The sequence below is a fragment of the Chionomys nivalis genome, chromosome 1, assembly GCF_950005125.1.
Source record: "Chionomys nivalis chromosome 1, mChiNiv1.1, whole genome shotgun sequence".
Taxonomy (NCBI): domain Eukaryota; kingdom Metazoa; phylum Chordata; class Mammalia; order Rodentia; family Cricetidae; genus Chionomys; species Chionomys nivalis.
In genome coordinates this window covers 24,450,747-24,475,672 of record NC_080086.1, presented here as the reverse complement: position 1 = coordinate 24,475,672, position 24,926 = coordinate 24,450,747, and the positions used below count along the sequence as shown (strand labels likewise).

Sequence of the window (24,926 nt, the reverse complement as noted above, 5' to 3'; positions counted from 1 at the left end):
CTCGATGCATATCACGATCTCTCAAGGCGATCTGGGGACTAGGCTTCCGAGTTTCCTTCGCTCTCCCCAGCAGACACTCCCACGTGTGCTCAAGCCTCACCTCTGTGAACGGCATGCTGAAGTCACAGCAGACAACCACATCTGTCTCTCATCTTTCCCCAGTATGGAAAAGCACTGTGGCTAGACACCGTTCCAACCTTAGAAACAGGTCCCCCAAATCCACATCTCTGGGGCTCACTGGCTATTAGTGACCCCAGTTTCTGCCTATATGTTGTATTTTCCATATTTGTTGGGTACAGTTCACTAACGCAAGCCTGTAGGGACCTGAGGGGTCCTTCCTGATCTCCAGACACCGTGCGGTATTCCTGTTTCTGATGGGTTTTCCCTAGATGGAAGAGACAAAGTCAAGGTGTTTATGTATCCTCCTGGGCAGCACATCCCCTCGCCCAGCTGGAGAAAGAGAAGCAAAGAGTAGAGGTAGCCTGCCTACAGATCTCTGCCCAGCTGTGTGTATGAGCTTGGCAGCTGTCACTATGGTGTCTCTCAGGGGTAAAAGCCCAGTCCTGCGCTCAGCTGGGGATCATGGCTGCATCCTGCATGACATATCCCTCTGCCACTTGCCCGACTTTGAACTTCCCCACCCTTGAGCCCACAGAACCCCTCAGAACCGTTCTTCCTGTTGTCCCCTTCATCTTTACAGAGGGAGCAGAAACGGCACAGGAGTCTCAGCCCATTTACCTTACCCCTCCCAGTGGTACCTTCCCATCACCGTTCATTGGGCGTTACTGCAGAATTGAGGTAGAGGCCTCACTTCCCAGATACACACCCGGGACCTTAGGCAACTTCCATGACCTTTGTGAGTCTGATTTCCATGTCTCTAAAATGGGTTTAGAAGTCACGTGAAGGCTGGAATTGGGGTCACTGTTCCTTGAGGATCCTCTGCCAGATACACGGAAGTTGTATGGCAGATCTAAGGCCACCTTTGTGTACTCCTTCCCTGTTCTGTCTGGGAGGGAGGGAGAGAGGGAGGGAGGGAGGGAGGGAGGGAGGGAGGGAGGGAGGGAGGGAAGCTGATCCTTCTTTTTCTCCTACAGCCTCTCTCACCCCACTCAGTTCCTTCCTTCTTATGGCCACAGCTGAGCAATTGGAAACCTGGTAGTCTGTGTGCTCTCCAGACCCTTCCCTTTGTATTCCTTGTCTTTCCAAGGGCGTTCTCGCTTCTGCACTTCACACATCCCTTGGACGCTGCCCCTTGCACCCCTCAGTCACTGGTGCCATCTGCTCCTCCTACCACTTCCAGAAGCCCCCTCTGGGTCTTGTGCTGCCCTCTTCACCTCACCCCTCCCTCCGCAGCTTTGCCCCGGATGCCAGGCTCCTCACATGAATGCCCACGTGTCTCAAGACCAATCCTCTCCTGGAGAGGGTCTGTTCTAAGTGCCCACACTGGCTCCCTTGTGCTCCTCAGAGGTCACAGCCTCCTCTGAATGACTCAAGACTCAGACTCATGAGAGCAGAAGTAAACAGAGCAAGTAACCACAGCTGCCTCTCAGTTCTTTGGGAACTTTTTAGTAGAGCAATGTGTAAGTTGGGTCTACAAAGTAAATAGGGTAGAAGATCCTGGGCATCCAACAAAATATTGTTCTTATATCTGAACATTTCTGCTTCTAGGATCAAACATGGATAGGAAAGGACTGGAGAGAAGGAATTGACTCAAATGAATTTAGCATTAGGCATTAGGCCAGGAACCACCCAATCACCTTCCTCTTTAACTTGCCGAGTTCTTGTCACAGAGGTCATAAACAGAACTGGATTCAGCCTCAGAGTGGCAGACAGAATGTCCTGTTGTCCTGCAGGCTAGGCCTTCCACTCAGATAAAAGCATCTCTTCTTTAGTCAACCTCAATGAGTAGGAGACACAATGACTTATCTTCCCGTTGACCTCACTGGGTTTGGAATCACCTAGGAGATACACTCTTGGGTTCTTCAGGAAAGTTAATCAAGGAAGACCCATGTTAAATTTGGATGGCACCATCCCCTGAGCTGGGATCTGAGGCTGAATAAAGAGGGGAAAAGGGAGAAGGCAGCACTCACCAAATTCCTGCATTGGCATTGCCTTCTTCACCATGGCAGACTGTACACCCTCAAACCATGAGCCAAAGGACACCCTTCCTGCCTTAAGCTGCTTTTGTTAAACATTTTGGCACAATACCGAGAAAAGTCACTAATAATACACCCATCTTCCAAAATCCTCTTGGGAAGACAACTTTCCAAATGTTTGAATACTTAATACTTATTTCTTTAGGACAAACAGTATCTTTAATTCCAGAAGCTTTGTCATAAAATATGACTTTAAGGAAACTCAACACATTCCCAAAGAATGCTACCAGGACGAATGCACTGTTTAAGAAAAGTCAACATCTTACTAATTAACATTGCCATGCCAATTTTAAGATGTGTCATCAAATAATTGAATTTGTGACTTCATGTTCAGATTGTACTTTGTAAACACTTAGGAGATTAAGGATCATTAAATTTAAAGTTAAATACTGGGAGTGATTTATGAACATAGTCTTCAGTGGGTAAGGAAATTCAATTTATTAAGCCATAAAAGACCTGATAAAATTAATGGTTCAGCATTGTTAGACTTGTACATGAAGTAACAAGTCCATTGAGGGTTTAAAATCCCATGGTACACTAGACCTGCTACAAGCTGGGCCTGGTGACTCCCATTGCCTAGAGAAGCCATGACAGTTCAAGACAGTCTGATCTTGCAGGGCCCCTAAACCCACTGGCCTGGTAAGAAGTCCTTCCCTACTCCCATGTCCTAGCTCCTGGTCTCAGAACCACTTCCCCAGCAACTCCTCAGTATCACTAGGGTCTGGAACATTCCTCAAGGCCTTGTTCCTCAGTATGGCACTATTAGGAGTTGGTGGAAACTACTTAGAGATAGGTCTCCAGTTATTGGGTGAGAGCCCAAGGCTGTCCTCTCTCTCTTCTGCTCTTTGGCTCATGATCTAAGTGTGTATTGATTCACCATGTGTTCCCGCCATGATGTGCTGACTAACTACAGGTCTCCAACCGTGAGGACAATGAATCAGGAACTAGACAGAACCAATGCAAATGCTCTCCTGTTATGAATTGACTATCTCAGGTCCTTGTCATAGTGATGAAGAGTTGACAAGGTTCTTCTGCTTAGGGAAGGCAGTATAATCCTGGTCCTCCTCCACCTCGCCAAGCTGCTACCCGAAGGGCAACAATCTTACACTTGGTCCTCAAGCCCTTGTCAGATGCCTGCCATGTTCCAGATGCTGTCACCACAGAGTAACAGACAACAGACAAAACCCAGTCAGGCCCTGGCTTTACAGGTTGTTGCAATGAGGTGGAAAGAGGCAGGTGAGGGAGGTCAGGCATAGTAGTTCACACCTATAATCCCAGAACTCTGGAGGCTGAGGGTTGCTAGGCCCACACATCCACAGAGTGAGGTCCTGTCTCAAAAAAGCGAAGTTTGAGTAAACATTATTCTAAGAGACAATGAGGCAAGGATTAAAGGAACCTTAAGTACGTAGAGAAGTACCACCCTGCTCTTAGGGGTCACGGAAGGCTCCCTGAAGGAAGGACTGCCTGGGCCCACAGGGATACTTTTTCTGGTATTGGTGAGGAAAATGATGCCTGCATAGGGCTTAAGGGAGTCTGGCCACTCACCATCATCAGAGCTCAGAGTGTTCCTCCTCACCTCTCTTTTTTCCCCACCCCTCCTCCTTCCCTTCTCCCTTCTCCTCAAAGTCAATATTATAGTTCAGGGAGACTGTAAAACCTCTGAAGTTGTTTTTCACATGTTTTTCCCCAAAGGGATTTCCATAGCTGACAGCAAACTCTTAAAAACAAAGCAAAACCAGTCATGTTTGCTTCTATCCTAGGTGTCTGGCTCTAGGTAGTGTCAGGGGTGAGCTCACTCTCCTGGCATGGGTCTCAGGCTAGACCAGGATAGGTGCCTAGCCCAACAGTCATCAGAGAGGCTTCATGCAGCAACTGAAGGAAACAGATGCAGAGAGCCACGGTCAAACATTAGGCTGAGATCAGGGAATCCCGCTGAAGAGAGAGGAAGAAGTAGGAGCCAGAAGGGTCAAGGTCATCACAAGAAAACCCACAGAAACAACCAACCTGCACTCAAAGAAAGGAGCTCACAGAGACCAAACCAACAACCAGGGAGCCTACATGGGACTGACCTAGGCACTCTGCATACATGTGACAGTTGTGGGTTCCTGACAGTGGGAGCAGAGGTTGTCTCTGATTCTCTTGCTGGCTTTTGGGCCCCTATTCCCCATATTGGGTTGCCTTGCCCAGCCTTAATACAAGGGGAGGTACTTAGTCTTATTACAACTTGATATGCCCTGGGAGGCCTGCCATTTTCTGAATAGAAACAGAAGAGCGGATGGGGAGGAGTCACAGGACTTCTGGCAAATTTTCTCCACTCTGTTGTGGTCATTCAATGTTGATGTCAAAGAAGGAGCTTTGTTTATTCTTTGAGGAAAGGTTTCACTGTATAGCCCTAGGCCAGCCTTGAAAGCACCACATAGACCAGGCTGGCCTTGAGCTTTTGGTAATCTTTCTGCCTCTGCATCTAGAGTGTTAGGGTTATAGGTGTGCATTCAACTGAAGGAAGAGCTTTTTACATGTTTCCACCCAGTGCTTCTAAGTCTTGTACTAATTACTAATAAAATTACAGGCAGTGACTCATATGAATCAAATGTTCCTGCTTGCTGGGCATGTGCCAAATGCTTGTCACATGCTATCTCACTTAATCCCATAAAGTAGATCTTTCTTGTCCCCATTTTATACATAAGGGAAACTAGCTACAGAAAGGGTAGGAACTTTCTAAAAGTGACGATACCTGGTTGAACCCATACTCTTTGGAACCACAGCAATCTGAAGTATTTTTCTCTCTTAACCACTCCTCTGTAATTCAAAAGACCCAGCTTCACAGCCAGTTCCATTCATGCAAAGTATTCTGTTGTCTTAAGGACGGACCACTGCCAGGCAATCTTCATGAAGTGCCCCTCTGATAGATCAGAAACTATCACCCATGAGGCAACAACACACAGCAACCAGACGGTGGTACAACAAATCCTGAAATGATTGAGGGAGTTTTGTTGGTGTATGTGTGTGTGTGTGCATGCGCATGTGTGTGGGCAGTTTTCTCCCTACCCACTAGCGCACAAGGTCATTTTCGTAAAGCACAACAGATACAAGCAAACCTGGATCTTTCATGCTGTATTTGCATAGCTGCCCTTTCAAACCCAAGCTACTCACCTGCTGAAAATCCCAATAGATGTGCTGTCCCCGTTTCGCCGCCTCCAAACACAGCTCCAATGTGGGGTCCTCCCCGAGGCCGGAGTCCATCAGGCAGTACTGTTCATGGGCGTCTTCTTTTGCAATGAGTTCCCCCACAAAGAACTCCCCAGAAAGGAGGTAGTACACATTCTACAACAGAGCAAGGACACCGTGCTGGGCCCAGTCAGTGGGGAGGCCTCGGTCATTAAACTGCACACTCGAAAGCCTAGCTAGCTAAAGAGAGGGCTGGGACCATTCTAAAAGCGCCTAGGGTAGGATTTGAGTTCGAGTCCTCTGGAGTCGCAGCAGTCTTAAGTATTTTTCCTTCTCAACCATTGTTCTGTGTTCAGGAGATGCGACTTCACGGCCAGTTTCAAGGTTTACTCCCTATACATGGGCATAGAAACGTCAGGAAATTGGGGAAGACGTGAAGATGGGTGGCCTAGCCATCGGGAGAGTAAGAACAGCCTGGGATACCGGGCTCACTGCCTTACCCACCAGGCCTAGCACATTCTAGCAAGAAGGGCAAACATAAGAAAGGGCAACTCAGCCCACTTTCCTGTCTCCCAGAGCTCTGTGATGGCTGGGCTATAACATGCCCTTCCTAAGGCTCATAGGTTGGATGGTTGATGGCCAGTTAGTGGATCCAATCACTGAGAGATGACTGGGTCCTGGGCATGCCGATCTAATCAATGGATTCATCATCTCCTTTGTGGATTCATAATTTGATGATATTGTTACGGAGGAGGACCAGTCAGAGAAGAACTGAGAACATGTTCTTAGGGATTGCATCTTGTCCATAGTCTCTCCCCCACCCCCTCCTATGCTTGCATCCCTCATAGCAACCTGAATATGATTTTCTGCCTCACCAGAGGCCCACAGCATTGGAGCCAAGCAACCACAGACTGGTACCTTGTTCCAAAATAAATCTTTTGATTCTATGTTGTCGATCACAGGTATTCTACCACAGCGATGAAAAGCTGATGAACTTGACTCTAAAAGAATCATGACTTGCATGGATAATGGACAGGATTTACCTTTGAAGAACTCTCTCAACTGAAGTTAAGACACCACCAATAGAAGCCCAAGTGATGCTGGCCACAGGGAAGCAGACTTCCTTCAAATCCCTAACCTGATACAGACCTTCAGTAAGCTTGGATGGGTCTTTGTGACTCAGGGTTCCAACTGTTCTGCATTCTCAGTGACAAAGTTCCCTAAAGACACTCTCCACTTGGTGTCGTGTCTATGCTGACAGGCAAGGGATCTTCCTTCTCCCTCTCTTCTCTGGCCTGCTTCCTTCTGCAGGAGCATAGGCGGGCTTGCTTGTCCAAAGTCCAAGGCACACATCAGAATGAATAGCAGAGCCACAAGCTTAGAGGGAAAGAGGTGATGGGGGAGACTGCCCATAAGACTGTTACCCGGAGGATGAATGTCATCAGCAGAGCCCTTCTGCCTGCCCTCCCTGCCCCTGTGGGTCACTGTTGTAGTTTTTGAATGAACAAGACATGCTTACACATTGCCCAGAATGCTCATCTCCTGCCTTCCCCACCCTTCAACAATACAGAAACTCTAACCCAACCCATGGCACAGGTTCTCTGAACCTGCACAGACCCACTACCTGGACAGGGAGGCCAGTGAGAGATACCTGTGCACTGGACTCACGGCATGGTTCCATTCCGAGGGAGTTGCCTGGAACAGGTCCTCGGTTCAAGCAAATGCTGTCATCCAATGAATTTTTCATCTAAAGGAGAAAATATAACCACACTGTTGGAAAAGAAATTTAGAAAGAAGACACTGCAGGCCCTGTGGTTTGGGTTATACCACGGGGGGACAGAAAACACAACCAGCAGAGGACGATCTGATCCTGCCCATTTCAGAGGCGGGTGGGCAACCATGGGATGGGGAACGAAGAGGGTCAAGCAAGGGATGCATTTGCAAAGGGAACAGAGGTGGAAGAGAAAAATAACAAGGTGTTGGGAAGAAAGAGAAGAAAGGAAGCTTCTCAGGACCAAGAAGGAAGAAAAGACTAGGGCCGGAGGGGTTTGACCCCTTGACTGCTTTGGGTTTCGAGCCTTGTCTTTCTACAATGAAACAGTTCTAATCTGAGCTGCGGCTTTCCAGAGCATACCCTTCCATAGCAGACGATGCTGGGCATTGGCTTCAGGAGCGGGTAGATAGTTTTCAGGTACCAGTCAAAGGTTTTGCATTTCAGTTTCTCCCGGAGTGCCTTTCTGGAAGAAATGTCTCCGTAGTCGATCCCAGAGTTCTGAAGAGAAAATACGGGTGGCATACGCTCATTAGACTTCAAAACACCCTTGACCCCATCAGTTGCTGTGGACTGTGTGGGCACTGGCTGTTTTCTCGGAACCTAGAGGTGAACTTGACAGCTCATATTCACAGGGAAAGCAGAAGCCTGGAGCCCTGGATGCCCCGGCTAGCTTCTTCTCCTCACAGAGCCTGTGTGTGGGCCACTCAAGCTGTTGCTCATGACTGATCTCTCCTGTTTTGAGATGCCAATGGCACCAAAGATATATAAAATACGATGGCCAGAAAATACTTAAACGAAACTTCCAGTACCAAGCTTTGGCCTGTGACTGGAACTTTGCGGAAGTGTTGCTTGTGAGGAACCACCCTGAAGGGAGGCAGACAGAGAAGAAAATGCGGAAACTGTGTGTATCTACCACCTTCCCAGAATTCTTGTGAGGTCTGTTTCTGAGGGTACTCAGTTCATTGGCCTAGGGAACTTCCTTTACAGCCCGGCACAACTGGAATGCCACGCTGCTGAGATAGAAAGCCAAGGATGATGGGGAGGGGGCTCATTTGCCCTCCAGGCCTGCGAGCCTGAACACCAGGAGACTCCCTCTCCCAACAGGAGCTAACTGCAGGAGCCTTCTGACATCTTAGTAACCACTTTAATGACTTTGAACTCTGAAGGCGGTTCAGGAATTTCTGCACATTTTTATCTTCTCCCGATCTAGTGGTTCCTGAGCCACACCGAGCTCCTGGTCTCTAGGCTTTCCTTCTAGGCTAATCCCACAGCCTCCAAAGCTTTCTGGAGACTCCCCAAACTTCTCCTGTGATGGATGAAGAGGAGTTTGTCAATGAGGTGTGATGGAGGTGGTTCTTGTATCTTATCTGTTGCTTTCATTGGTTAACTAATAAAGAAACTGCCTTGGCCCATTTATAGGCCAGCCCTTTGGTGGGTGGAGTAAACAGACAGAATGCTGGGAGAAAGAAGCCGAGTAGTGAGTCGCCATGATTCTCCCACTCCAGACAGACGCAGGTTAAGATCTTCCCTGGTAAGCCAGCTCGTGGTACTACACAGAATATTAGAAATGGGTTAGATCAATATGTAAGAGCTAGCCAATAAGAGGCTGGAGCTAATGGGCCAGGCAGTAATTAAAAGAATACAGTTTCCGTGTAATTATTTCTGGTAAAGCCATGCGGGCGGCCGGGTGCCGGGGACGCAACCCTGCCGCTCTTATTACAACAGAGGTGACCGGTCTTTGTGAGCCAAGCGCATCTCAACAAACAGGATCCAGAGGGCAAGGAGAAAACAGAGCACAGCCTCAGGCAGATGGGGTAAAGTGGGCTCATCTCAGAGCACCCCTATTCATGTGAACCCAGCAATATTACAGAACCTCCTCCCATACATCCATGTCACTGCCCTATCCGTGCCCTCTTAAGAGAGCAAATGTCTGGACCTGGGTATGTTGCTCTCTGGGGAGAATGCTAGCCTTGCATACGTGAAGCCCTGGGTTCGATCCCCAGCACTGCATAAAATCAAGTGTGGTGGCACATGCTTATAATCCTGGTCCTTAGGAAGTGGAGGTAGGAGGGTCAGAAGCCCAGGGTCCTCCTCAAAGCCAGTCGGGGCTACACAAGTCCCTACTTCAGAGGAAAATGGAAGACAAAAAGGCCCTGTGTTCAAAGCTTCTCACTATCAAATGAAGAACACGGAATCTGGAAGACAGACATGTCTGAGTTTTGCCTCTGCTCCTCACTGTCTGCACCAGTGTTATCTCCAATCATTTCTTTCCACCTCTCTTTGTCTCTGGGCTTCCTCATCCACAAAACAACCTGGAGGTGCACTCTGACGGTTAAAGAACTCATATATGAGCCAGTATGTGGGCTCAGACTTATATTCCTGTCACTGAGGAAACTGAGGCAGGATTACCATGAGCTCTATGCCAGCTTCAGATACTGTGAAGACCCCACCTTTAAAACTGAATACATCAAGTACCTGGACACAGGGTCATATGTCCATCCGACCGCGAACTGTAGTCACGCTGGGGACCGTACCTTACTCCACCAAGCCTAGGATGCTTCGTTTGACCCCTAGCTTCTCATCCCCCACCGTTACTGCCACCTCCTCCTCTTTTATTTTTCCTTCTGTTCAGTGCATGACCAACCTCGAGAGGAATGTTCCAGGCCAAGTAAACCATGTATTTGTGTTTGTCCATCCAGATTTCAGCCACTCGCAGGGCGTTCCGCCGCAGGGGAATCGCTGGGTCCATGGCATAGGGCTTGTGGGATCTTTCCAGGTGCGCGACCCGGGAGCAGGGTAAGATCTCGATCTTCCCTCCACACTGCCATACCTGCAGGCAAGGGACAGTGCCACCTTTTCAATAACAGGGTCCTACAGCCAATGAACTGGCAAAGCCCCCCCCCCCCGTCTCTCTCTCTCTGATTTTTTTGAGCAGGGTTTCTCTGGTGTAACAGCTCTGGTTGACCTGGAACTTTCTTTGTAGACCAGGCTGACCTTGAATTCACAGAGATCCTCCTGCCTCTTCCTCCCAAGTTCTGGGATTAAAGGTGTGCACCACCACTGCCCAGTGAGACCCTCCCCTTTGGAGACAGGGTCTCACTCTGTAGCTTGAGTTGGCCTGGAGCTCACTATTTAGCCCGAATTAGCGTCATTACAGTCTTCCAGCCTTAGTTCCTTGAGTGCTGGATTGGGGACAAGGATCACCACAACCAGCTTGGGAAACTTCACACTTCCCATTCCCACCTCAATAGCACCTCCCAGAGGTCTCGCATAAATCGACCTAGTCTGTCAAACTGCGTCTCTCCTGGTGTCAAACAGCTCTGTCTGTCCCACCTCCTTCTGGAAAGGCTCAGAGAAGGGATTGCCTGTTCCTCAGAATGAGAAAGCCCAAGACACCAGAGGCTCCACACCCTGAGCCATTCGCTAGCCAGCTTCCCATAATCCTTTTCTGTTAGCATGCAAGATGCACATCTGTAGGGTGGGCAGATGTTGGTAGCCTCCTTGGTCCCTCCTCCTGGGGCCAGCACCCTCCCCCAACCCTTTTGCCTTGAGTATGGACCTGCCACCTTCCACCCAACAAACCACGGCAGAAACAACAGGATGCTCTTGAATATATATATGGCTACGTGATAAAAGACAGCACCACTCATCTTGCTAGAAGACATAATCTTTTGTTGACTTTGAAGAAGCAAGCCACTGTGGGATAAGGTACCAAACAGGGAGGGACACCTGACCAGAAACTGAGTGACTTCCAAGTGCCAGTCAGCAGAAAACCTGAATGTTGCCTCAGTTGGTTGACTTCAAGGCGCTGAACGCTATCAACATCCTATGACCTTAAACGCAAATCCTTCCCCATTCCTGCCTCAGGGAGAGTCCAGTACTGACTGGCTATTGGTTTCAGCCTTACATAGACCCTGATCACACATGCTGTGAGTTCATAAATACATCTTGCTAGACGTGATGATGATGCACCTGTAACCTCAGCCATCGGCAAATGAAAGCAGGTGTGTTGAATGTTCAAGAACACCTTGGTCTACACAGCAAGTTGAAAACCAGTCAAGACCACATAATGAGACCCTGTCTGGGGGTGGGGAACTTGAAAAGAGCAGAAAGGAAAGTGGGGGAGAGAGGGCAGGGGGAAATACAGAGAAAGACCTTCCCAGGACTTCCTGGCCCGGGTCTGTCATTCCAGCTACCCTAGAGGCTAAGGGAAAATTGCAAATTCAAAGCTTATCTGAACTACAGAGTCAGTTCAAGGCCAGCCTGAGCAACTTAGTGGGTCACATCTCAAGGCCAAAAGTAAAAAGCGGCCAGGGAATATAGCTCAGTAGTAATGAGTCCCCAGCACTTAAAGGAAAAGGAAAGAATGCATCTTGCTCTAAGATGCCTGGTTTGACCTAATGTCACACAATGATACGTAACTAACTTGTGCGGTTCTTCCCCATGTTCCCATGACTTGTAGTCGGGCAATGATTAGTCTTTCAGTCAACCTGATGGAGCCCCAGCTCACTCTCTGGAGCACCGGCTCACTCTCTGGAGCACCGGCTCACTCTCTGGAGCACCGGCTCACTCTCTGGAGCACCGCTCACTCTCTGGAGCCCTGGCTCACTCTCTGGAGCACCGGCTCACTCTCTGGAGCACCGCTCACTCTCTGGAGCACCGGCTCATTCTCTGGAGCACCGCTCACTCTCTGGAGCACCGGCTCACTCTCTGGAGCACCGGCTCACTCTCTGGAGCACCGGCTCACTGTCTGAAAATATGTGCCCATATTTGGCATCAAAATGTGAGATTTCTGAAGATTTATTTTCTTGATTAAATGGTAAGTGTGTGTCTGGGGTGTGTATAAGAATACAGCTGCCCACGGGGACTAGAAAAGGGCATCAGATCCCCTGAAGATGGAGTTAAAAGTTGTTGTGAGCTGCCTGCCATGGGTGCTGGGAATCGAACACACTACACATTCTTAACCCCTGAGCCATTTCTCCAACTCCCCAAAAATACGGTTTTGGTGACAGTAGATTTTTCTCATTCTACTGGGCTGATACCATATTTCCTGTGTCTTCTCCTCATGGTGACTTCAAGAGGTGGCAACTTCTGGCAAAACTCTGGCAAGTTGCTCCAATTTAGGTTGGCAGCATCCTACACCCTGCTCTGACCCAAGAGCTGCTGACCCATCCCATGCCAATTCCGTTAGCACGGCAGAAGTGTGTCCACCCGAGGAATGAATCTTATCAAGTGACATTCAAAATTGGTGACCCTCATCTCCTGCTCCTTCAGCTCTTGATCCACAGAGGAGTTTCCTTCTTGAACAGTCAGGCGGCTCACATCTGGACTCCAGAGCTGGCTAGTTAGACAAATCGCCCCCTTCCTGAGCCTCTGCTCACTCATGCGCAGAAAGAGTCAGCTACCTTGGGGCTGTTAGGAGGACTCCGCATACCAAGTACAGCAGCCAATGGCTCCGACAAGGGAACAAAGGCAGATCTTTCCAAGTCCTTCTCTGTCTCTCCTCATTAGCTCAGATCTTGTAGATATTATATCCTAATTTAATTTGTTTCTGGCTTGGTTTTTTCCCCCAATCAATCATTTAAGAATTCAAATTCAAACACTGGGGCCTGGAGAAATGACACGGTGGTCTAGAGTCCCAGGTGTCCTGAGTTAGATTCCAGGCACCAGGCTGCTCACAATTCTTTAACTCCGATTCCAGGGGAGTTGATGCCCTCTTCTGGCCACCAGAGGTACTGCATACATGTGGTGCCGAGAACAGGCAAAACAACTACATGCAGAAAATAATTTTCTGAAAAATTCAAGTACAAGGTAAAGTATGTTGGCTCATGCCTATAATCCGTGTACAAGAGATTCTGAGGTAAGAGATCACCATGAGTTCATTTGGACAAAATGCAAGACCCTGTTCAAAAACAAAACAGAAAATTAAGCTTTTGTTTCTGTTTTTACAGTTGATGGGATTTTACAGTTCATGTAAATTTAGGAAATGAAAAAAATGTACTAGTTTGCATAAGTTACTCTGAATCCATATTAAAAATAAAGATTATTTATAAAATAGTGAATGTTATCCATTGTTCTTGTTGAACAATTTTAAACTTGGCTATTTATTTATTCATTAGTTTATTTGTTTTTAATTAAAATGTGTTTATAAGTGCTGTGTTTAAACTCATGTTTGTACAGATGTATATACATGTGGAGATCCACAGTGACTCTGGGAGTCTGTCCAGGGTCTCTCACTGAACCTGAAGCTATGAGCTAAGCTGGCTGGCCAATGAGCCTCAGGGACCCCCCAAGACTGGGGTGCCAGGCATGCACTATCATGCCAGGCATCTTATGTGAGGTTTAGGGATCCTAGCTCAAATCCTCATGCTTGATTATTTGCCTATAGTATATTATTCCATTCTTTGAGACAGGGTCTCACTTTAGGGCCAGCCAGACCCTTGATCTCACAGCAATCCTGCCTGTGCCTCCTGTGTGTTGGAATCACAGACAGGAAGCCCCACCTCTGACTTTACCCTCCCAATGTGTTCCATATTTGTCAGGGAGCGTGTGACAGCCAGATTATGAGCCCAGCAGTCCACACGTCACTCTCTAGCACAGTGCCTATGATACAGGAGCTTCATGAATGCTGTCCTTTTCCTACCCTCATTCCCCCCTACACACACATCCATAGGCACGAATAAAACACTACCTGTCAGAAGATGAGCAGTCCATACCACTCCGGTATTCTCCAGGTTCTGCTCTTAAAGAAAGGCAGACCCCCACAGATGGCCGGAGGGAAGTGCTGGGCACACTACTGCCCATCAGGAAAATGAAAACTCAAACCCACAATGATGTGTCACTTCTTCATGTTAGAAGACCTGCTATCCAAAGGACAAAATCAGCAAATGCTGACAAGAAAAGACCTGACAAAAATGAAGCTCTTACACACTGGAACAAGAATGTAAGTTATTAGGATCGTTATGGACAACTATATGCAAGGTCCTTGTGGTAGTTTGAAAGAAAATGGCCCCCAAAGAGAGTGGCACTATTAGGAGGTATGGTCTTATTGGAGGAAGTATGTCACTGTAGGGGTGGACTTTGAGGTATCTTTTGCTCAAGCTTCCATCAATGTGACAGTCAGTCAACTTCCTGTGGCCCACAAGATGCAGCATTCTCAGCTCTAGCACCGCCTCTGCCTGCATGCCACTGTGTTCCCTGCCATGATGATAATGGACTGAACCTCTGAAACTGTGAGTCACTCCAATTAAATGTTTTCTTTATAAGACTTGCTGTGGTCATGTTGTCTCTTCAAAGCAATAAAACCTAAGAAAGAAGTTAATACTAGGGACTAGAGTTTTACTGTGATAGGCCTGACCATAATATTATTTGGAGTAATATGGACATTGGTACTTTGGGTTGTAGACAGAAGTTTCTGTCCTGCCTCATCCCACAGTCGTTCAATCCCAACGAAGCACACAGAGGTTTAAATTATTTATAAACTGTTTGGCCTCTTAGTTGAGGTTTATTATTAACTAGTCCCTATAACTTAAATGAATTTATAATTCTTATCTACATCAAGCCATGTGGCTTGATAACTTTTGTCAGTAAGGTTTTATTCTCATCTTACTTCCTCTGCATCTGGCTGGTGACTGTGTCTCTGCATTTTCTCTTCTCAGAATTCTCATACTCTGATTGTCCCACCTATACTTCCTGCCTGGCTAATGATCAATCAGTGTTTTATTAGACCAATACAAGGGACGAATATTTACAGTACACAAGAGCTTTATCCCACAACATTTCTCCTTTTTCTTTTCAAAATAAGAACCCTGGTCCTAATTTCCTTTACTTAGTTTTGTTTTTGTTTTTTTTTTTTCTGACCATTATCTGTAACAACTTGTAACCAACATGCTAAACAAAGACAAACATTCATAATCCATTTTTTTGGGAATGTGGGTGTAGTTTTCTAAGCTACTTCCTGTTGATTGGGTGCACTGATAATCTTATGGGGACCCAAATAAAATTTAGGATTATGGTCAAGTCCTAACTGGAATACTAACTGAATCATTTCAGCTAGCAGTTTTGAAGCTATTCTAGAAGTAAAACTCAGAGGATGGGTCATCTGGGTCATGCACTCCTATCAGTGATTTTTCAGGGGCTCTTCCTTGATCAAACCTTATTTTTCTTAATCCAGAATGAATTCATGGCCTCTCATTTTTCATATAAACAAAAGCAGAATCTCTTTACCAAAGTAAAATATCTTTTGGCTTATATTTTGAAGTCAAGATATTTTTAAAATAAATAGGTTTGTTTAACCCAGCAGCATTTATAATCAAATGTTTTTAACAGCTGTTGTTCCTTCCTCAGGAGTCAAACAATTCAAAGACAATACAATATTCAAACAATTCAAAGACATACAATATTCAGATTCACTGTGTATTTTCCATCTTTATGTGGCTTTTCTTAAAACACTATTTTATTTTTAATTTTTGATGTTTTGAAACAGGGTTTCTCTGTGTATCTTTGTCTGCTATGGATCTCACTCTATAGAGTAGGCTGTTCTTGAACTCAAAGATCTGCCTGCCTCTACCTCCAAAGTGCTAGGATTAAATGTGTGTGCCACCATACCCAATTACTCTATTTCCTTTTTTAAAGGATTTTTCTATCCTTTTTTTCTCTCCCAAGCCTACATATATTTTTAAACACACTGGAAACCATTTAGAGTTTTTTCTCATCCGAATCTGTCTTTACTGTATGTATCTATCTTTTTCTGACCAATGAGTCTTTAATCTGCTAAGTGGCATGGCTAGGATTAAAGGTGTTGCTTTGATGACTGGATCTGCTACATTCCTTAGCTTTCTAAGAGTCTGGCTTCATGGTGGAGGTACTGGCAGGAGGCATGTTTAATGCCACAACTCTGTGGAGTTTCAAGGTCCATTCCACCACCAAGAAGCCTGATACCAGCTGCTCATAAACACTATTTAAGTGTTAGTGGCAGCCTCTTAAAAGAGCCACCATGTGGTTTTTGTTGCTAATGCTGAGTCACTGAGTCAGAAAGCCTCTCTTAAAGGAACTACTTCTCTGCCCACAGCCAGCAACAGAGCCTACCAGTTACGGAGAAGCTGCTCTTAATTCTGTTGTCTGTCTAGCTTTCTCAGGCTATCTGTGGAAATTCTTGCCAAAGGTTTGGGGACCATTTGTAGACAGATGTTTCTGTCCCACCTCGTCCCACAGCTGTTCAGTCCCAAAGAAACACACACACACACACACAGAGGCCTATATTAATTATAAACTGTTAGGCTTCTTAGCTCAAGCTTATTATTAATTAGCCCTTACAACTTAAATTAACCCATAATTCTTATTTATGTTTAGCCAGGTGACTTGGTACTTCTCTCAGTGAGGCATTCTCATCTTATTTCCTCTGCATCTGGCTGGTAACTATGTCTCTGAATTTCCTCTTCCCAGAATTCTCCTAGTCTGCCTATACCTCCTGCCTGACTACTGGCCAATCAGCATTTTATTAAACCAATATGAGTGACAAATCTTTACAATATACAAGAGTATTTTCCCACAGCATTGGGTTATGAAAGAAGTGGAATGATTTAAGCATTGATTAATAGGCCATACTCATAGGAGCATGGAAGACAGTGGTGCTGAGTGTGATTTGATGAACTCTCCGGGGTTGGATCAAGAAGTTTCAGAGGAGAAGAATTTAATACGTTACCTAGAAGTTGTTCTTGTGGTATTTTGGTGAAGGAAGTGGCTGCCTTTTGTCTGAAGAGTCTGCCTGAGACTAAAGCTAAGAGTTTTGGGTTAATTCCCTTAGCAGAGGAAATCTCCAAACAGCCTAGTATAGACTCTGTTGCGTAGATATTAGTGGTAACTAGAATGAAGATATTTAATGAAAAGGAACAAGCTGAACAAGGGGAAACGTTGAGAAGAGAATGGGCACCAGAAAGTGAAACAAAACTAAATCTTCCGTCCAAGAAGATAAACGGATTAAGAAATTGAATAAAGGGAATCATGACCTCGAAGCAAGATCCTGCCCAGTTAAGCTTCAGACTTGCAAAAAGGAATTGAAGAAAAGCTTAGAGCCGGGTGTGGTTGGTCCCAGCACTGGGAAGGCAGAGGCTGGTGAATCTCTGAATTTGAGGCTAGCCTGACCTACAGAGCAAGTTTCAGGACAGTCAAGCTTAGGCAGTGAAGGACAGAAAGCTGGTGAAGATGTAATTGGATGAGGGGGCCATATTCCAGACCCAGTAAACAGCAGAACTTGGAAGCTTCAGTTCTGGCTTTAGAGCTAAGGATCAAAGAAAGGAGTTATGGAATAAAGCCACTAAAGCCAGGCATATGTCAGGGGTGTCCCTGAATGGAGGCCAATAGAAAGGCCATTACGTGAAGCTATGAAGTTGAAGTCTGGATCTCCATGGAGAACCCAAGATGTTAGAGACGCTAGAGTCATGGGATCCCTTCCAAGGAGAGCTGCTAACAGGGAACAGAACCAGCCAAAGAGAAAGGTGTTACAGTCAACAAAGCTGGAACAGAATTAGAGATCTAAAGGGGATTTTGATATCAGACATGGAGCAGCAGAACTTGGAGTTTGCCCAGCTTGTTTTCAGTGCTTTTGTTCAGTGTTTCCTTGCTCTGCTCCTTTCCCTATGTTTTGGAATGGAAATGTACACCCTGTACCATTATAACTTGGAAGTATGTGATCTGCTTTTTTGTTGATTTTTGTAGGGGGATTACAATTAAGAAATTGCTATGTCTCTCAGAAGAGACTTTGAACTTTGAAACAGTTTGAGATTGATATTGTATGGTCAAAAGTGAGATCCCAGCCCTCTGACACCCCTAGATCCAAGGAGCCTAGAAGTGTCACCCCAGGACATGGCCTGGCAGTTGCCTTAGTCCAGACTCCACCTCTGAAAAAGCCCACAAAGCGCTGACCCCTCCCCAGGGAGGGTCAGGACCACACCCATAGGCTATGTAGGCTGTCGCCCAAATCAGAAACATGTGGTCTCTCTCTCTTTTTCCTGTTCCATGCTCCTGGCCACCTGGGAGCACGGCAGTAAATGTGGGCATTTTTGCTAGGTCTAATTTGGTCTGATTGAAATTATTTGTGTCGGTGGAGAGGCTTGTCTTAAGATTATTGCTAACAGGCAGAGACTATGGAGTCTTTTGAAGTTGGGTTGAATGCATTTTTTTTTTTGCATTATGATATGACTACAAGTCTTTGGGTTCCAGGGAGCAGTGAACCCCAATGTGGTGATGTGAAAGAAAATGGTCCCCAAAGGGACTGGCACTATTAGGTGTGGTCTTGTTGGAGGAAGTGTGTCCCTATGGAGCCAGGCTTTGAGATCTCTTTTACTCAAACTTCCCTCAGTGTGACAGCCATTCAGCTTCCTGTTGCCTGAAAGATGTGGACTATCAGCTATTCCTCCAGCACCACATCTGCCTGCATGTGGCTATGCTTCCTGCCATGATTATAAAAGACTGAACTTCTGAAACTGTAAGCAAGCCACCCCAATTAAATGTTTTCTTTATAACAGTTGCTGTAGGGTGGGGGCTGGAGAGACATCTCAGTAGTTAAGAGCACTGCCTGCGCTTCCAAAGTCCTGAGTTCAATTCCCAGAAACCACATGGTGGTTCACAACCATCTGTAATGAGATCTGGCACACTCTTCTGGCCTGCGGGCATGCATGTAGGCAGACCACTGTATACTTAATAATTAAATGAATCTTTTTTAAAAAGAGTTGCTATGGTCTCTTCACAGCAATAAAAACTATAACTGAGATAGTCCTCAAAAAAATTAAACACAGAATTACCATGTGAGCCTGCATTCCCACCACGGTGCACAAATCCAAAGGGAAATGAAAGCATGCCAATCAAAGACACACACACACACACAGCAGAAATGACCCTTACCCTTCACAATGGGCAAAGGAGAGCCTACCTAATGGCATGGGCATAGGGGAGCTGGCTCTACCCCTCACCTGGGGTGGGTGACCCCAGTGACCAGCTCAACTACCACCCAGGCCCACAGTCCAACCTGAGATTGGCCCACCCTAACATCTACACCATCTAGATGTGGATATTGGACCTACTGGAGCTCATGAAGGAACAGGTCCTGTGGAATGATACCTGCAGGATCTCCACGACCCATAGCAGCTGCAAGATAGCCGAGAAGAGTTTTGGTAAGGACCCAGTGATGATGGTGTACCAGTACCAGAGGCCTTGAACCAGACCAAGAACATTTACAAGTAAAGTTGTTTGGACAAAAGGGTGTTCTGTGTGACACACCTCAACTCCCAATGCCACCAGGGTGGAAAAGTATTGGAGAAGCAGGAAAGATGGAGGAGTGAAGAGGTGTGGCTTTTTGTTTTTGTTTGCTTACCTGTTTTGGTTTGATTTTTAAAAATTTTGTTTTTGTAGGACTGTTTAAGGAGTGAGGGAAGGATATAGAGGGACTGAGAGGTAAGCAGAATTAGGGTACATGATGTGAAATTCCCAAAGATTCAATAAAGAAATTATGTTTAAAAGAAGTCTTATAATCAGGCGAGGTGTAGCTCTGGGTAGAGTGATTGCCTAGTATAAAGTCCTGGGCTCCATGCTAAAAGTTCACCATCACCTGGCAAGGTGACCCCCACCTGCAACCCTAGCACTCAAGAGGCAGGGGAAGGAGGGTTGCCATGAGTTTAGGGCCAGCCTGATCTACATAGTCCGGCCTAGGTCTTCTAGGAATGTACAGTTAGATCTAGACTAAAAAAAAAAATGGGGGCTCATGACTGTATTCCCAGCACTTTAGAAGGATGCAGAAGAATCACCAGGAGCTTAGGGCTGGTGTTGTCTACATGGTGAGTTCCAGAACAACCTAGACTAATGAGTAAGACCCTGTCTCAAAAAGCAATGTTTTGACCAAAATACAAGTCCCACATGATTAAGTGTTGTGGAATATTATTTTAGTTGAGCCAAGGTGTTACATTTGGTTATGCTATGGAACATGAGTAACTGTGTAAAGGTGTGTTCTGTTTATTTCTGCTGTCTTTGATTAATGATGTAAGGATTTGTGTCTTCCCTGAAAATGGTCTACCACAGAAATCAAAAACTCCTGGGATCTTCTGGAGAAAAAGGGACATCTTCACAGCCTCAACTCTACCACTGACAACCAAAGCTTTCAGATCACCGAACACAGACCTGTACCAGAAAGTTCCTCTCTAGAGTCCTGTTGCCCACCACTTGCTCTTCAGCCTAGGAGCCTGGAAACATGACAATTTGTGGCCAATACACTCAGCTGAGTTCTAGGATTCCAGAATTCCTAGGACTTTCCCTCCTGTTTTGTCCCACAGAGAAGAGATCAAGTACATACCCTCAGACTAAGCTCCACGTTCTCTCCTCCGTAGCCCAGCATCCCGCCATCCAGAGCCCCGATCTCCAGCAAGAAGGTCCTGTTGGCGGCCATGATGCCCATGATGGACGGACTCCTGAAGAGTACATGGTAGGAGGGTTACTAATCCCGCCCCAAGCACCAGGTCGGCATGGAGGGGAGGATTGGGAAGGCCCACAGTGGTCTTTAGAATCCTGCCTAAGTCTCTCTATCCTGGAGGCTTTCGGAAAAGTGCAGGCTAGACTGAAGGCATGCTACCTGCTGTCGCCACCCTTCAAAGGTGACGCCAATCCTTCCTCATAGTCTGATAACACTAGAAGGGGCCTCAGGTACTTCTAAAATGCTAAATACCTTTGATTTTTGTCTGAAAACCTAGATAATGCCAAATGTCTCTGATTTTTATTATTTATTTATTTTAGGTTTTTCAAGACAGTGTTTCACTGTGTAACGACCCTGACTGTCCTGGAACTAGCTCTTCTAGACCAGGCTGGCCTTGAACTCTGCCTCCCTCCCCGATTGCTGGGATTAATCCAGCAACCACCACCACCCGATTTGTGTCTCTGATTTCTAATCTGGGGTCAGGCCTTTGGGTTTTTATTATTATCACTGTTACATGTTTTTCTTATCCTGTATCTGCTCCTCCATTTTACCTCCATTCTAATCATCCAAGATAGACAAGTCCTGCCCAGTGCATTCTGATTACAGTCTCTCGGCAGACTCACACTTACGTCATTGGAGCAGTGACATCACCCACATCAATCCAGGCTTGTGGTATGGGATCATACTGGCACCACAGCTTCCAGTCAAACCCATCTGCTGCCAGTTCGTACTTTTCCAGTTCGAATGTATTGAAATTAATATTGTCAAACACAGGAGACACGATCACAGTGTGGTCTTCCTGAATCCGAGACAAAATGGGCTCAACCCTAGAAGAGAATATCGTAAGCGCTGCAGTGAGACTACATGGGTCAGTGGTGGGCTGGAGCAGGCAGAGACACTGTGAACCTCACCTTCACAGGGAGGGCATTCTTATTTTAGTTGGTTGGGAACTAAGAAGGACTCTCTAGAGTCTGGAGAATTTCTTAGGTTTTGGGTAGCTGGGGATCCTAGCAGCTGAGCCAGGTGGAGAGCAGATTTGAAAAAGCTGTCACATCCAGGCCATTGTAAATGGAGACTATCAGTATTCTATCTGAGTTTGCTTTATTTCTGTTTCCAAATGGTGCCTGTCTCCTGTGTGATTCTCCACACTGTTCATGCTATCTTTATTTTATGTCATTTAAGAGCTAGGAAAACTGGAGGAATTGCCAGTGGTCACATTCTGCCTATTAAAGATAAATATACAAATATCTATTTAAGTGGATATTCAAAGTCACAAAATTTTTAACAAAGTCGGGGACTGGCTGCCGGTCTTTCAAGCCTCCACCTGTTCCGGGATATTTGATGCCACTGTGACACTCAAGACTGCGTCAATAAAATCAACCTTGGATCAGGGCAGAGTCAACGACTAGCTGACAGGAATCAGCCAGAGAGAGTACAGAGGAGCTGGAAAGACAGACACACAGGAAGGAGTAGGGAAGAACTTAGAGTTCTGTAGTCCTTTTGGTTTGGGATGGCTGGAAAGACACTTTCTTGCCGGGTCTTCAGCCAAAAAGGAAGGTCAGCTGGTTGCTTCTCTGACTCTCTGATGTAGAAAGTTTTCACCCCAACATCTGACTCCCAAGTTTTTATTGGTAAATTGATGGAGGAAGGTCATTTGTCAATAAACAAACTGCCTTGGCCCATTTGATAGGCCATCCCTTAGGTGGGTGGAGTAGACAGAATAGAATGCTGGGAGGAAGAGGAAGTGAGCTCAGATGCAGGGCAGCTCCTCTGAGAGACAGACGCCATGCTCTCCTCTCCAGAGCAGACACGATGAAGCTCTGACCCAGGATGGATGTAGGCTAGAATCTTCCCGGTAAGCGCACCTTGGGGTGCTACACAGATGAATAGAAATGGGCCAAGCAGTGTTTAAATGAATACAATCTGTGTGTTGTTATTTCTGGTGTAAAGCTAGCCGTGCAGGAGCCGGACAGGACGAAAAGCAGGCCCGCAGCTCCCACTATGGTAAATAGAATAGAGACTTAGTTAAAAACTCTAATACCCAGCATCCATCTTTGGAAGCCCCCTCCACTTGGGAGTTGCTTGGTCTGGACTCCACCTCCAGGAAAGTTCACCCAGCGCTGACCCCTCTGCAGGGAGGGTCAGGACCACTCCCTCAGGCTATTTAGACTGCTGCCCCCAAAAGGAACACGGGGTCTCCGGTTTTGTGTGGTCTCTCCCCACCTCTCTTCCCCTCCTGGCCACCCGGAAGCACTGCATTAAACACGGGCATCTTTTATTTGCTCTAATTTGGTCTGATTGGAATTATTTGTGTTGGTGGAGAGGCTCTTCTTAAGAAATATTCCTACCAAAACTACATTTGGTGGCAGCAGAGGAATCGGTGCCAGGGGTGGAGGAATTGATGCCCGTGGGACTGGAAATCCTGCTGGGCCACAGCCTGAGCAGCAGGGTGCTACCTGTGGGGCTCAGACGGTAATTAAAATGTCAGTGGATTCAGGTATTCACTGAGCCAATGGAAAAACAATACCTACCCACCTCTGCTATGCATGTGTGCAGGGTAGCCCAGACTAGCCTTGACTTTGTGATCCTCCTGCCTCTATATCCCAATCGTAAGATTATGGGCATGTGTCACCACACATGGCTTATACTATTTCACGTATCCAACAAGACTCCCTGAATAAAAGCTTTGCAACCTACCGCCCTTTGTTCCAGGACTTGGTGTCAGTATTCCCTGTCTCAACACTGTCCTGACTTGCCATGTACCATCATTCAGTTCTGTCTTTTCCTGAAAGCAGCAGCCTTCCAGAATCTTACCATCCAACGTTCACTTCAATGTGAGCATCCAAGATGGCAACCACATCCGCGGTAGCTGCTTCCAGACCCGTGTTGCGGGCTTGCGCGAGACCTTGTCTCTTTGTGTGCCGAATAAGTTTCAGTAGGAGTGGATAGTTCCGGTTGTAAAGCTTAATCATCTCATCCAGTCGTGCCTTCAGTTCTCCTACCAATCAGACACACAAGCATAGAGACACTGAGTGCGAAAATATGATGCAGAAATTATACTCTGTCCTGTAACTGTGTGTGGGCAACGCCACTGTAAGTGAGCAACTCCAGAGCCCTGACTGAGGAGGTAGGTAACATTTGCCCAGTGCCCTCCCCCATTTCCTTTCCCCACCCTTGCATCTCTCTGCTGGGGAGATGTGAATCACTGGTCAAGAGTACATCTAACATCCCGAGAAACTCTTAGGCAAAGAAACAGCGCGGGCCTGGCTTGGTACTTAAGGTTGTAACATTAGTGGATGAGTTTGCAGAGACAGCCTGGGGAACCACCAAAGCTTAACAGCAAGACTTCCTAGAGAACCCGAATAAGCAGCTTTGCTTTGTTTTAGATATCCCTGGCTGCTCTGATTACATCACAGTGAGTACAACTGCTCAGACTGAACGTGTATGCCAGCATCTAGATGAAAAGTTTACTCTCAATATTATGCAAGCAAGACTCACTCTTCCCAGACTGTTTACAAGGGTTTTTTCTTTCCCTCTCTTTTGTAAAGCCTGTCTCTGCCTTTCTTAACTCAGGCTACCAGTTGCCTTCTTTGCATATTTGAAGGCAGCTTCAGTGTTCATACAAACCACTAAGTAGTATGCAAACTGCTAACCAGTTGACCCAGTTATCTGCTGATAACATATGTTTTTTGGCTTGGTTGGTTTTTGAGACAGTCTTACTCTGTAAACTAGACTAGCCTCGAGCTCAAGGTAATCCTCCTGCCTTAGCCTCCCAAGGGCTAGTATTACGGGTATCACTGATAGTATTAATTCACTTAATCATTTATAGAAACCGGTAAATGATAGTGCTAGAGTATTCCTACAAGACAGAAAAAGGGAAACTGAGGCATGGGAAGAGTAAGAAACTTTCCAAATCACACACCCATCTAGGGGCACAGCTGTGCTGTCTCTAACCACACATTGCTCAAGAACCATGTGCACAGTTGTTTGATTTTATTAAGCTCCCCACTGCCACCACCATCTCCTCTCTCTTTACATTCAAGAGATAGAATTCTTGTTGGTTCCTCTCTCAAAAAATGGACATACTTTTGAAACCTGAGGTATCCAGTTCCTAAAATCAACATTTACATGGCTATGGCGCTAAAATTTGCCTGGTTTGAGTTTTTTCTTTCGTTTTCTCTCTCTCTCTTTCTCTTTCTCTCTCTCTCTCTCTCTCTCTCTCTCTCTCTCTCTCTCTCTCTCTCTCTCTCTCTCTCTCTCTCTTTGCCTATTTATTCTGTGGTGGAGGTGCACACATACCACAAGCACACATGTGAAAACAGGGAACAGCCCATGGGAGCCAGTTCATTCTTTCTACCGTGTAGTTCCT

The 24,926-nt window shown here is 46.3% G+C and overlaps 1 protein-coding gene across 1 annotated transcript in view; it reads right to left on the bottom strand.

Annotated features, from left to right (window-relative positions):
* Window positions 1-244: 244 nt before the first annotated feature.
* The window catches only part of Galnt8 (polypeptide N-acetylgalactosaminyltransferase 8), a 41,150-nt gene continuing 16,468 nt past the window's right edge, over window positions 245-24,926 (bottom strand). The window contains exons 4-11 of the mRNA XM_057761712.1: window positions 23,372-23,555; window positions 21,187-21,384; window positions 20,441-20,555; window positions 9,743-9,928; window positions 7,459-7,596; window positions 6,976-7,071; window positions 5,310-5,480; window positions 245-385 (exon numbers count right to left, since the gene is read on the bottom strand). Coding sequence (XP_057617695.1) covers window positions 245-385; window positions 5,310-5,480; window positions 6,976-7,071; window positions 7,459-7,596; window positions 9,743-9,928; window positions 20,441-20,555; window positions 21,187-21,384; window positions 23,372-23,555 — 1,229 coding nt within the window. The remainder of the gene's footprint in view (window positions 386-5,309; window positions 5,481-6,975; window positions 7,072-7,458; window positions 7,597-9,742; window positions 9,929-20,440; window positions 20,556-21,186; window positions 21,385-23,371; window positions 23,556-24,926) is intronic.